At 41.1% G+C, this 15,158-nt stretch overlaps 1 protein-coding gene across 7 annotated transcripts in view; it reads left to right on the top strand.

Moving 5' to 3' along the window:
- Positions 1 to 15,158, top strand: part of LOC111869881 (homeobox protein onecut) — a 353,957-nt gene that overhangs the window by 216,681 nt on the left and 122,118 nt on the right. For 3 of the 7 annotated variants that reach the window (XM_023861752.2, XM_023861734.2, XM_033753592.1), the window contains exon 3: positions 14,091 to 14,162. The exons of the other annotated variants lie outside the window; for them this stretch is intronic. In XM_023861752.2, the coding sequence (XP_023717520.1) occupies positions 14,091 to 14,162 (72 nt within the window). The remainder of the gene's footprint in view (positions 1 to 14,090; positions 14,163 to 15,158) is intronic. 7 annotated transcript variants of the gene reach the window in all.

Here is a 15,158-nt window from a genome sequence, read left to right as displayed (position 1 = left end):
AGTCAACAGCTACAAGGCCAGTTATTGACGCAGCACAAGGTGAATACAAGCAATAGCATTATGGACAAACACGACAGAAAGTTAAAAACAAATTACAGGCAAACACTAGAGGAAACACATTTATACCGAAAGTAAACAAACAAACAAATTAATAATAATAATAATAATAATAATAATAATAATAATTTTATTAACATAAATATAAGTTGCTATAAAGAATTGAGAAATATAAATTATAGATATTTAGAAATAATAATTCAGTGGAATTCAATTTGTGTTTATTTACGTGCAAACTTACAGTTCAGAGGCCAATTACAAAGTTAGCATGAGTAAGTTGAAGGGCAAGAAAATAACTAACAAACAGAATACAAACTAAGGCAGTCTATATAGTGGAAATAAATTATTGATGATAATAATAATATTAAGTGATGGGTTCGAACTGTGAACGTTCTCATCAACGGGGCTTAATTATTTTATCCACCTGTTGCTCCGGCTTTCTGACGTCAGACATTCTCACGTTACTTACTGCAAAGCTTTTCCCCAGTCCCTTCCGGAAAATACCGTAATGAACCCGGAAACAGGACAACTTAAACTTCCCATATCGTTGCCATTGCATCCCTTCTACCCATCATGCCTTTCGGTTCCATAGAATTTATACAATTTCATTAATACAGCTTTCTATCTACTTTTCCTCCTTAAAGAAGAAAGTAGGCTTATAAATTCGTCACGCTGTCTGTACATGTTTGTCAGTCAACGTGTCTGTCTCTCAGCTTTTGAAATATTGTACGAAATTCACGAAATTTGGCACGAAATTAATGCTGATACAGGCTACCCTAAAGTCTTAAGTTTCATTGCTCTACGACGGGCTCGCAAAATTTGAGGTGAGAGCGACACGTACAGAACGTCACCCGGCGTCGTGAAATTATGTAAGGTAATAGAACTTCGAAAAATACGCAACTCTTCTAAATGCCTTTTTCTTTCCAAGAATCTACAACAATAAATTCTGGGAAGAACTAACCATCTACTTTCTTCTCACTTCAAATTGAATACTTGATACGCAGTTTGAGAGGTTGTAGTGTTGGTACTACTGATGAGAGAGATTTCTTAAGTACGTCGTTGAGATGGTATGAAAAAAGTACGAAATTTCATAATGATCGGTTCAGGCATTCAAGTAATATTAAGGTCATTACCACAACAGTTTCAGAGGTTGTAGTATTGGCATTACTGATGGAAGGGGTTTGAAATACGATATTTGGATGGCTTCATGTGGCATGATATACCTACAAACTTTCATAAAGTTTGGTGTAGGCATTTAGCGATATTAAGGTTTTTCCTCATCAGTATGGACTGCAATGTTGTTAACTTATGGGAGGGATTTATGGAGCACGCATTTGAGATGAGTTAAGTGCCATTATATACACACCAAATTTCATGAATATTGATTAGGCAGTCGACCTCCTCTGTGGTCTGTTGGTCAGAGTTCCTGGCTACAAATCCAGAGGTCCAGGGTTCGATTTCCGGTGCTGCCAGATTTTCTGAGAAGTAGTGGGTCTGGAACGGGGTTCACTCAGCCTTGTGAGGATAACTGAGGAGCTATTTCAAGGAAATGGCGGCTCTGGTCTAGAAAACCGAGATTAACGGCCGTGGTGATCCGTTGCACTGACCACGCAACACCCTCTGTCCGCACTAACTTAGCCAACAAGCGGTGGTCACTCAGTCGGTATAGCTCGCTTGCAGACTACAGGATACGGAGTTCTTGGTTAGGCAGTCACAATTTCTTAAAAAGAGGTATGCATACAGACACACAAAGAGTAAGGTGAGTAAGAAAGTAAGCTAAAAAACGCGAGAGCATGAACTCTGTGTTCAGTTTTAGGTTTATGGGCTGTAATGCCGCTAAGGTTACGTACATGTAGATATAGTTTTTGGGGAAAAATTGGAATAATAGTAGCTAGACTGTAAGATTAAGAAACAGCCATGATGAAACGAACCAGGAAGCTTAGGTCTACAAAGAATTGTAACAGGGAATGCCTGAGTCATTAGAATGCTAACCCGGCAGTGTAATAGCGCTGACATTGAGGAAGGAGCTATATGAAGTGGGGCATAAACACTATGGCAGGAGGAAAACGCTGAGTCGGAGGAGGCGGTAGACCCGAAAGAGTCAACCCCTTCTCGAGGGGCAACCAATGAGGGAGGCCAAAATCACGTCAGAATGGGCAGGCAACCTACCCGGAACTCAAAGAATCAGCAAAGAGAGGTTATATAAACCCTAGAAAACTTAATCAGAAAACCTTTTGCCTTTAGACTTTTGATTGATATTAAGTAACTTAGAGTTCAGGGGAGGCTATCGCCGAGAGAGCGATGGCCGTGAGTGTGCGCTGGTTGCTGATGACGAGCATCTTCTTCCTCATCTCAAGTAAGTGAAACCATCTTCATATAGCCATGAACATTAAGTGTAACAGTGATAATTTTAAAGTGTAAAACCACAGGGAAAGATAGGCTAGATTGATTAGGTTCATCAGTGATCCCAAGGCGTAGAATACCCGCCAGTAGGGTGACAGGAGGTAGAACCAACGATGACTGCAGGTTCATTATCCAGTGTAATACAACCGACAAACGTCGGCACAGTGTGTGTATAGTGTATATAACGACGTAGGTAAATAGAATAGGATAGGAATGTGTAAGAGTTTAATTCAACCCAACATTTCCTTAAGTGTTACCCTCTTCCTTGACGACTCCCGAACCTCCCAACGCTCCGGCGAATTACGAGTTAAGCCAGGACAGGGACGCAAGCTATGATAAGTTTACGAGATTTCTTGAAATAACAAGATGGTGGCAGCATACTAAACGTGATGACAGAGCGGGATATTTCCACGCCCTCTGTCATCACGGCAGAAGATAGGTGTAGCGGCGGCTTAAGAGGGGAACAGCGGCGGAAGCGGTGGAGGTACCTCCACGCCCCCCTTCACGCTATAACATGGGCTATAACTAATGAACTGTTGGAGGCACTTTTTGTAATTAAACAATTACAAACATGGCGACAATGCGATATTTTGAGTTTATAGAACTAATTCTTAATTGGTGGGTATGAGATGAGTACTACTTTATCGGCATATCAAATTTTACTTGCCCAGTTTCAACTGATCCTATCGCCATTAAACGGAAAATTCCAGACATAGATTTCGTGCGGTCACCATGTTGTTATGTTATAATCTCCTCCAAAATCACCTACCCCAGAAATTCGCATGTCTGTTATATTGTTAGTATTTATGGTAGGAAATTAAAATATACAGAGGTGGGGTGTCCTGCAATGGGTAACAGCATTCCGTTGATTTGTTAAATTATTGTTTAATTTGCTTGGGAGATGTTGAACACGATGATATGTTAATGCGGTATCCTGTAACGGAGCTAGACTTATATCAGGTAATTTCATGGTTCTTACTGAAAACAATCCTTCACGCTTTTCAGAATTTTCTGAGGTAGAAAAAGGGATGTATTAATGAAACAAATATGAGCATAGGGCCACAACATCATAAAAATTAGGGCACTAATAATGTAAATTTTTGTACCTCACTGGCATTCGAAAAAGTTGAATGCTAATCCTTCTCCGAACCCTTAAACAGATGCGAATATAACTTACAAGATTAATTTCTGTGCTGAATTCGCTGCGCTGTACGGAGATGGTTGGGGTGGAGGAGTGGGGTAGTGGTTTGAGACGCCCCGGTCCGGTCCACTGAGCCATCCTACTCCTAATGGAAGCCCCGAGTAGTTGAACGCTGGCTTGCTTGGGTGATGGATTGGCCCTCTCTGACACGACATCAAATTTCCATTAATTTCTGAACACCCTCGCTAATCAGCTTGGAGAAAAGCAACCAAGGTCATGACTGTGACGAAGCAAGTCCTTTTTTATTGAGGACAAAAAGCTGGGTGTTAACATGAGCTTGGGTCCTCCCTTCCCCCCGCATAACCACTTCCTCAGCCAGCTTTCGCACTCTGTGGAGGTACTTACTTACATCACAGCCCCGTTACGGCCGCCAGCATTTTTCTTCAATACAATATTCCGAAAACCAAATAAATTTTATTTCCACGACATTATTATTTTGATAGGGGGCGGAAGGTAACGTTTCCTACGGGGTTAATGGTGATAGAGGCTCGTGGTTTATTCCTTCTTATTCCTCTTTGTTCTTTGCTTACCCTGTACTCCTATATTTATCTGTTCTTTCTGTCTCTCTTTCTGCTTATCTATCTATCTATCTATCTATCTATCTATCTACGTACCTACCTACCTATCTATCTATCTATCTACATACCTACGTATCTATGTATCTATCTACCTACCTATCCCCTCTATTTATATACCTACCTACCTACATACCTATCTTTGTATCTATCTACGTATCCATCTATTCATCTATCTTCCAACAATCTATCTATATTTCTCTCCATCAGTCGTCTTTTCTGTTATCTGTCTACCTATTTATTTGTCTGAAAATTATGTATCTGCCTATCCATCTACTCGTATTTACATGTCTAGTACAATGTAGGAAAGACCAATGAGTGGGATATTATACTCAGACACGCTACAAGGACTAAAACCAATGTGAACTAAGTGTCCCTAGCTGCAACCCAGGACCCTAACAGTCAGCATTTCTCTACTCTCGCTGTTAATTTTATTTTGTTATTAATCGAAATTATCTAAAGGGTTCTGTGTATGACACTCTGCTGTAGGCGCAGGTTTCGGGGGTTTCAGCAATTCTAGACGAGGCGTGGGATTTTACTTGCAACTAGGCCCCTCCTCGCCTCCCCCTTCTGTGTGAGGTAGGCAAGCTGACGTACCGGCACCACGCCATGAAGACATATGCAGGAGTAGATGCATAACTCCATTATTCTTGTCCTCGGGACTAAATGGAGGTGAGTGGCCAGCTTCACGCCCCTGCCTCTTTACCATCAGGGAAAGAACAGCCGTGAAGAAGAGAAAAATCTCTTTCCCCTTCCGGGAATCTATCCCCGATCGTCGAGCCTGTCGCTATGCCCTTCTGGATATAATTCGTTTAGTGGGGAGTGGAGTCCAACTGGGTCCAACGGCGGCCACTGATTGGCCTACTCTATCCTGCCCGGGTGATTATAATGATGGAGAATTTGGTGGAATGAAGTTTGGCAAGGGAAACCGAAGTACTCGGAGAAAACCTGCCCCAGCGCCACTTTGTCCACCACAAATCCCACTTGACCAGAGCCGGGATCGAACCCGGGCCGCCGATGTGGGAAGCCAGCGACTAACCGCTTGAGCTATGGCGCGGCCTTCTGAATATAATTACCCTCTAGTTTCACTAAACGCTACATAAATCTATAGTTCATACAGGGTGTCCGAATAACTCACGAATAGAACTTTCCCACCCTGGAAGAATCTTTTGTATTTTGCAGCAAAGACAAATGCAAAATTCTGATACGCAACCTTATCCAACTGTCTCTATTCGGCGCTTCCTTCTCTTCTGCCACTGCTTGAGAAAAGTGGTTCGTCTCCTGCTCGATCCATGCCTGTTACGCACCCGACCGTCCTTCCGTATCCATATTCATCGCCTTGGGGTTGGCTGCTGACGGCAGTGTTCAAAGCCGATTTGTTGGAAGGGAGGGCATCATTAAGTTAGCCACTTCCCTAATTGAATACCAGCGGTTGAACTAATGAAAGTTAACTGCTACCTCCCCCTGTAGTTCCCTCACCCCTCACACTCAAGCAGGGAACCCTTTTCGTTTTAAACATGTAAACACAGAAGCACCTCCTCCAAGAAGAACGCGGCAAGTGTCGAATTGTCACGGGGTAAAGGGGTAACAGTCGTGTAAGCGAACGGGCTTGACATTACGAACCTACTATAGGGATTTATTCGATATCTCGAAGATGCAAAGAGTTCGAGAAGAACCCATATAACTCACTTCACTATATTGCATATTTCCAGTCAGGCAAATCGTGTGTTATTAATATCTTCATAGATGAAGTAACGTTAAAATCGACAACAGAATTCGGTGTAGCTCACGGGTGGGGGTGCTGGTCTCGTGCCCCAATGGTTATACATAAAATCTAAATCAAATTGAGCCAAATTTTTATTGCATGAAACTCTAAATATATCATTATTATTGTTATTAGTGCTCATTTTGAAAATGGCCTGTAGGCTGTTAACATATAAATTTATAACATTTGAACTGGATTTTTTTTTCTAAATTATACAAGTTCCCTTGTTTTCTCATAATGTATATATTGCCGCGTGTAGTAGTGAGTATAGATAAATGTGGAATGGATGATTCCATTTAATGACCACTCTATTCACAGACTCGGAACTACAGGCAATTACAGCTCTATCGCTGATATACACACTTCACAGTTCACTGTTGCATACGTACTATGATTCTCAGTCTTCACTAGTCGCATCCTGGCAACGGATTTATAATCATCTAACTGTAACTCTAAATCATACATGAAGATTTTGCACAGTCTAAATCCTTTCTTCCAATTTCTTCTCAATCATCTTAGACTGATATCTACAAAACTCGGCTCAATTCTTGACAGCTCTCTGAAATGATTTCTCTCAACTTCTGGTTAGTGGGTGGTGGTTAGTGGTGGTGACAACCACTAAGCACGCCCTTGGAACTTCTTGTTATATAGCCTCGGGGCGGACCCCACGGGAAACACCGTCCTCTATTCTCCCGTATTGTTTTGTGCATATTTACTGATCCGTTACCTAGCAATGGACTTCCTATTGTTGCGTATGTTGACTCCCGTAGAATGTGTTTACCGAGTCGTTGCGTAGCAATAGGTCTATACGTCACGATATGTAATGTATATGTGTGTTTCCTTTTTTCGATCGTGCTTACCTTATAATTTATTGTTTAGGCTGTTGAGTAAGCAAGTAAATATATAAATAATTTTATTAGTATTATTTTTATTATTTTTATATAAATTTCTTTCTTCTTGTCTTCTTCTTATATACATATTTTTAGCCTACTTTCTTTATTTGAAAAATAAAATTAGGCTTATGCTATCACCTTGTTGTCTGTGTGTGTATGTGTGTCCCTATCGTAGCTAAACAATGGCTCGGTAAACACGTTCCTGCGGCAAGCAGTACCAATTATCCGTGTCATATGAAGTAATCCGTATGTAGTTATAGGAAATGTAGGCAATAAGTTCTTCATAGAACTTCTTGCTTTTACTCCTGCCTAGTTTGTATCTGGCCATTGTGCTGTTACCACGCAAAAAAAAAAAAAGGAATTGAGTTGACTTGTTTTCTTTTCAGGAAGATTGTGTATCTTAAGTAGAGTTTCTTTCTGCATTAAATTTGTTGGATATAACCTCAGATTTTCGCGCTGTCACCATGTTCTTGATCGTGATTTTAAACGGATCATGCAGAGTTCAGATGCCCTGTTTACGATCTATCACTAAATAATTTCACAATTCTAGCTCCATTAACTCATGAGCTATCGAAGTTGAACCGAAACTCTAACATTCTGGAATCGTGGGTTCGAATCCCACTCAAGGCATATATGTTTGTTTGAGCTTATTATGTGTTTGTGTTGTCCTGTGGAGGTAGCGGCCTCGCGTTGGGCTGATCCCCTGTCCAAGGACTGTCTAAAATTAAGAAACTGAGGTGAAATGAAGTGTTTCACGGATGCATTATGCTCCAAGTGGGAGCAATAAGAAGAGAGAGTTATCCTGACATAGTTTGTCCACTGATTGAGGTGAGATTAGCTCTTCTAAGGGGCCTAACAGAGTAGGTGTCTTCCACACCCCACCTGAGGACGGAAGAAGATCAAATTTCGGAAACGCTATGTTCCTTTGTGTTTTTTATATACATTTTATTCCGGAAGTCTGAAGAGGAGAGATAATTTACAAGACCTGGGTTTAAATGGTGATACTATTAAAATGGACCTAAAAGAAATATGATATATATATATATATATGAAATGGAATCAGATGGCACTAGTCGCGAGCTTGTGTGAATACGGTGATGAACCGTTGGGTTCCTCAGAAGGCGAGGAATTTCTTTAAAAGCTAAGAAATGGCTTATTAAAAAAAAAAGAAATATTTTACTTCATAAAATCTGTAGATATAGATCCCTTGAATGGACAAAGATTTTCATTTAACCAAAACTGAAAGTGAATCATTGTCATTTGTAAATTATGAAACGTTTTTCTCCAAAATTCGTTTTAATAATATGAATCATAGAGACGTCACTTAAAAGTGGTATATCCTTAATAGTAAATGTATGTAGTGAGGAATTCTGGAAGGGTCTTACGGGCACTGAAAGCTGTCTTTGTTATCCCAGTACGAATCCGTCTGTTTAGCCTCTGAAATATTTCACATCCTTCCTAGTCTTTCCAGTAACAAAACACTTACTTTCTCATACCCTCGAACTTCACCTGTCACTCAACGTCAGAACCGCTGACAATTCTAAGGGTTAAGCCTTAATTTATTTAAGCGGGGTGCTATTTTGCTATATGTCTTTCTTTCATAAGGAAGTACCGTATGAAAATTTGCTGTTCTGCCTCATTTTGAAGAGAAGTTGAATGGAGAACCAGTGGGCGTGGAGTGGGACCATTTGGAAGGTACATTCGCTAGTACAACTAGCACTTAATATCTTTATCTTACTTTCCCATGTGTAGGAAATTGTGTTGTCTATTGTACTCCGAATTTTGTTGGCCTCTCTCAGGAATATGACTCAATTGCATACATCATATTCATTGTAATTTCTTCGTCAGATTGTTGAGATGTCGATAGCAAAATAGTCTCAATATTCTTGAGGTGAAGTGTATTGTGTCTATTTCGTGAGGCCAGAAGCTCCTGATACACGCACTGGCAAAGGAGCAGTAAGGACGGCTTCCTCTTTGTCTCACAGTCTACACTAATGATAATATTCTGTAACATTAATTATTATTACAACACTACAAATATTTATTTGCACTAAACTTAGAGTTTTTATCTGCGATTAATATCGAACACGCACCTTTTTTTTAAATGCTAGTTGGGTGGGACTAAGTCCCTTGTACTGCGGCCACTTCTGGCCTATTTTACCAGCCGCAGATGATAGGTGAGTGTGATTGTGGAGCAATTGGTGGAATGAAGATTGGCAGGGGAACCGAAGTACTCGGTGAAAACCTGCCCCAGCGCCACTTTGTCCACCATAAATCCCACTTGACTAGACCCGGAATTGAACGCGGGCCACCGCGATTGGAAGCCAGCGACTAACCACATGAGCTATGGTGCAGCACAAAACGCACCTTAATCATCCATAAAACAAAACAAACTCCTTGGCCTGTAGTCCGCAAGCGAACTATACCGATCGAGCAACCGTCACCTGTCAGCGAAGTTAATGCCAAATTTAGCGGATAGAGGGCTTCGCGTTGTCAGCGCAACGGATACCCCCGGTCTTTAATCTCGGTTTTTTAGACCAGAGACGCTATTTCCATGAAATATCTCCTCAATTATCCTCACGAGGCTGAGTAGACTCCGTTCCAGACCCACTACTACTCAGAAAATCTGGTAGCGCCGGGACTCGAACCCGGAACCTCTGGATCTGTAGCCAGGAACTCTGACCACTAAACCAAGGAGGCGGTCTCATAACCATCCACACTGAATTGAAAATTTATGCACAGGATAATGTGAAATGGTAGATTTATAAACTGTCCCTTTGTCTAGGATCTCATATTTGCAAGAGACTTCACTTCCCCGTTCCTGACGGACACGGCGATCAACCCCCAAACTCGGTGTTCCCCTCCACACCCCTCGATCTGACACGACAGCGAACGTCTCAAGGGGGGGACAGGATGAAATGCACAATCCTCAGTTACTCCTGTGTCGCAGAAAGGAGACAGGACACGAACAAAAGTCGCAGCTTATAAAACAGTCTGCAGTACACTTATGACACAAACTGCAATCGGAGCAAAGCAATAAATTAAGATGTTGAAAGCCGTCAGTTGACCATGGATTGTATTTACGAAATAAACATTGTTCCATGATTCATTCCCTAGATTTCCGTGGTACTGAAAACAAGGGAGCTGAGTTCGTTTTGAGGAACTAACAGTTACTTAATCATATGGTCGCGCCATAGCTCAAGCGGTTAGTCGCTGGCTTCACACCGCGGCGGCCCGGGTTCGATCCCATGTCTGGTCAAGTGAGATTTCTGGTGGACAAAGTGGAGCTGGGGCGGGTTTTCTCCAAGTACTTCGGTTTCCCCTGTCAATCTTCAATCTACCAATTGCTCCACAATCACCGTCACCCATCATCTGGGGCTGGTACAATAGGCCAGAATTGGCCGCAGTACAAGGGACTTAGTCCCACCCCACTAAGAACAAAAAAATACTTAATCATACGGGAATTTTTCCAGAAGTTCACTACCACATTCACAATGGCTTGTCACCAATCCGATACCTAAGTCAGATTAATCCATTTCACACTCCCACATCCCATGTCTTTCAAAAAATGTAATATTGTCACGTGTTAGGTATGTCACGCGACAAATAAATTCACGTGGGACTCGGATTTAGCGAATCTTTATTGGATACTGACTCTTACACACCTTACTATTATCACCACTTGCAGTATCACTTGACTTCTGGCCCAATACTCCAATGCAACGTCTCAACTATCCTTGGCCGCGGTTCGATCTCAACTGTTTCTGGCGGCGGCTGTCCCAATACTGTCTCGCTCTCAATACTCCAATACTCCAATGCTCTGTACGTGACGTAAGCTCTGCTTATATAGGGGCTATGCGGACTGGATACCGGACACCGTTGCTCACTGTTTCGTTACCGCTGTTCAGCAATCCGTTGCTTCGGGAGCGCTCCTATAGATGTCACCGGTAACGTGTCCCGTCTCAGCCGTTGTTACTCAACGACAATTCGTTGCTACGATTTGTCGCTGCGGGAACTCCACAATTTCCACGTACTCGTTGTCGTGGAAGTGTCCGTTCCGATATTAACGGTTGTCGCGTGATGGACGTGAGGTAACGCGTCACAATATTATCCACCCATCTACGGTAAGGTTTCCAAATCTCCTCTTCCCTTCTGGCTTTCCGACTATAATTTACATGTCTCTTCTATGCATGCAACATGTCCTGTCCATCTCATATCCCTGAATTTGATCAACATAATAATATTCAATAAGAGAGCCGGGATATCGCAGTCGATATAGCGACTAGTTACGGGCTTGGATGGTAAATGGGTCGGAGTTCGAGTCCCTGAAAATGTACGATTTTTCTCCCCTCGTGTCGTCCAGACTGATTCTGTGGCAAACCCATGCCCCTATCCAGTGGATAACGGGGTAAAGCGGCCGGGGCGTGTAGCTCACCACTCAACTCCAACTACTGGCGAGTTCAGGAACACGTCGATCTATACATCCCCTTCCCCAAATGTCGTCACGGGGTAATGAAGAATGATGGCCACATTTTAATAATATTTAATGAAGATAATTGTGTAGTTTCCCTCGGCCGCCTCATACTTAATCTTAGGTCGTAATATTTTCCTCAGCTCCCTATTCCTAAACTCCGTCTTTCTATGCTCTCTCTTCATGATGCGAGAAGCCATGCAAAATAAGAAGTAGCATCAGAGCTGTGAATACTTTTATTCTTTACGTGTTATGAAATGGGTAGACAGAAGATCCATTTCCCGTGTTTAACCTTCCTTTACTTTCCTGGAGAGTGTAATTATTATTCTTATTGTCATTCCCAAGACCGCCTCTTTGTTCTACTGGTCAGACTTCCTGGCTACAGATCCAGAGGTTCCGGGTTCGATTCCCGGTTACCAGATTTTCTGAGAAGAGAGCGTCTGGAACGGGGTCTACTCAGCCTTGTGAGGGTAATTGAGGAGCTATTTCAAGAAAAAAGCGGCTCCGGTCTAGGTACCCTAGATTAACGGCCACGGGGCACCGTTCTGCTGACCACGCGACACCCTCTATCCGCAAAAGTCGGCATTTACTTCGCCGACAAGCAGCGGTCGCTCGTTCGGTATAGTTCACTTGCGGACTGCAGGCCACGGAGTTACTGTCGTTCCCAAATATTGACGCTACATCGAGCAGTTGCAACACGAGAATAATAGTAAGCAGTTTGATTGATAAAACTTTCATGTTTAAACCTATGCTTTAATTAGATTTCCAGATGTAATGTTCCTGTAACATAAAATTCAGACCCTACTTTTCCACCTCTAAGGGCACTGTAATTGTGTTGACGTTCTTTTTCCAAAAGACCGTTTACTTGAATCTATTTTCGATGAAATATGATCCAGCAAAATATATAAAAGTAGATTTTAAGGGTTCTGACGATGTTGTATAACACTCAGAATTGCTAGGTTTTTGAACTTTGTCCATCGTCTGGTATTCTAGACACTAAAAAAAACGCAACGTTTCGGAAACTGGATCTGTTTCCATCTTCAGGTGACGGGGAGACACCTACTCTGTTGGGTCCCTTACAAAGAGCTGGTCCACTGATTGAAGTTAGCTCTTTCTAAGTAATCCAAAGAGTCGACGCCTTCCCCGCGTCACCTGACGACGGAAACAGATCCAATTTCCGAAACTTCCTGTCCTCTATTACCTATAATTCCGGACGATGGAAAACGTCCAAAAACCTAGCAATTCTGTGAGAATGATTATTATTGTCTTAAAAAAGACCCCTCTTTAAAAGTAGCTTCAAAATCTTTTGATATCCATTTCTTTTTCAGCATCCCCTACAGATTAGACAACATGTCGTGCGTGTCTTATGTGCAGGTATATCTGGTAGGCATATACCGCGAAAGGCATGGTTCCGAGGTGGTGGTGAGGGGGTCTTTTTATATTACACAATCAATTCATGACAGTAAAAGTGATTATTTCTAAATGCCCAGTAGTACGTAAATTGTGTTTGCGACCAATGTCATTCAAAGCAAGTACTTCCGGTAGAGAGAAGCAGGCTTTGCGAAACTCAGCAATGCAGTTAGATAATAAGTAATAATGAATTATAATAAAAAATATTCAGAACAGGTTTCAGCTGTTTATCTATAATAATGAGATTTCTGAGTTAGACATTTGACTCTATGGATCGAAATTCTTGGATAACCAATCATCGCACAAGTACTAAAGAAATTCCATACGTTTTAAGAGACCCGGATGCCAGTAAACTTTTCACAAGTGTCCGACTGTGGCAACCAAGTCTGAACCCAATTAAACTATTCCGTACACTTCCCTCTTCTTTCAAAAAGATATATTTTAATATTGTCACGTGTAGGCGTTACTATAGACGGGGTTTTGGATTGGATTTATTGACGTCTTATTCACACATCTCGCTACTGCACGTAATTACAGAGCTATCGCTGATCTACGCACTATATAGTTCACCGTTACACACGAACTGGGTTTCTCAGTCATCACTAGTCGTATCGTGGCAATGGATTTATAACAGTCTCACTGTCACTTGAAGTTTTCTTTGCACAGTCTGATCTATTTCATGGCATTTCTTGTCAATCACCTTCGACTGTCATCACCAGAATTCTATCCAATTCTAAACAACAACTCACCCAAATGAACTGTTCTTCAACTGAACTCTTTTAACATCTGACAACTAACTCTTACAGCTGAACCCTTCTTTATAACCACTTTGCACGGACCTCACAAGAAAAACAACCTCTGTTTTAAAGGAAGCGTGTTTACTGATCCGTTGCCTCGAAATGGACGTCAGCGCGGACCACATACATAATATCCTCTCTATTGTTGAGGCGTGTTTACCGCGATCACGTCTTTACCGAGCTGATGCGTAGAATTGGGTTGCATAACCCACTTTGTCCTATTGTTGCGTGCGTGTGTTACTTAGCAACAGCTGTTTTTCTGGCTCCACAGTTCCTGCATGGAGCAAATACGCGGCAATATTACACTCCCATCTAAGCAAGAGTCTTCAAAGTGGTCTCTTATTTTCAGGGATTCCGAATAAAAAAAGTCGGGGCTGGTTCATCAAGGTCTTATAACGAACAGTTCAGTATATTATTGGAGAATGGACACATTCTTGGAACAGTATGATGGGCATTGCCCCGCATCGTGGGGGTTCTTATTTTTGTATTAAAATAAACATCTTTGGCATTTGTTACAGGTAAGTGCTGGAACTCACCTGCCTACAGCTCCCCGTGGAATATGAACACAATGGACATCATATACAATGAGGGTAAGATGTTTCATCACAATCAATTAGTAACTCGAAGTCGTATTATGAAGTGATTATTCAGAATGCAAATATTGTCTGTCTGTTCTGGACTAATTATGAGACAGCATTTTAGTAAATTAATGATTGAATTGGATTATACAAGAATATTGCACAAAGTGAGATGTAGCTAAGTATGTTTATGACGTTTATGTTGTCCTTGATGTTTAGGTAATGAGCTATGTACTGGGTTAAGTACAAAATACGAAATATTATTACATCAGTCAATATATATATATATATAAATATGTATAAGGTGTATGCAAATTTGTATTGGTTACCATAATTTTATAATATATTGGTAGTCGTAAGATATATTAATTAGTTGAATAATTAATTTCATAAAGCCTATCACTAGGTTTTAAAATTTAAGCTACAAGACTAACGTATTATCTCAAGTCATTTCAGCTCAAAGGTAATATAGATATAAGTAAATTTATATAGTAATCTCTAGTATTATTGTTGCAGCTATAATTCATGTTTCACCAACAATTTCATACATAACGGTTCAGGATCATGCTTTACGATTAATAATAAACTTGAACTTTTCCCTCTGTTCCTACTGGGTTATATATATATATATTTGATAATATTGAAACGTTCAAATTATACATTTAATTGAAGGTAATTGCGTATTGAATTACACAGTAATTACGCCATGATTAATTAAATAACACGCGGAAGTCGAAAATTAAATTAAATTCGACATACGATATATTTTACGCTTGTAAAATATTGAGAGTTTCAAGAAATATTGTCGTCAGTGTTTTAGTGTTACTCTTAATTTTTTGTTATGTTTTTAGTGATTTGACCGCGTCTCTGGTCCAGTGGTTAGCGTTCCTGGCTACAGATCCAGAAGTCCGAGTTCGATTCCCGGCACTACCAGATTTTCTGAGAAATAGTGGGTCTGGAACGGAGTCCACTCAGCCTCGTGATTATAATTGAGGAGCTATTTGAAGG

This window comes from Cryptotermes secundus, unplaced genomic scaffold, assembly GCF_002891405.2.
Source record: "Cryptotermes secundus unplaced genomic scaffold, Csec_1.0 scaffold958, whole genome shotgun sequence".
Taxonomy (NCBI): Eukaryota; Metazoa; Arthropoda; class Insecta; order Blattodea; family Kalotermitidae; genus Cryptotermes; species Cryptotermes secundus.
This window is presented reverse-complemented; position numbering and strand designations above follow the sequence as displayed.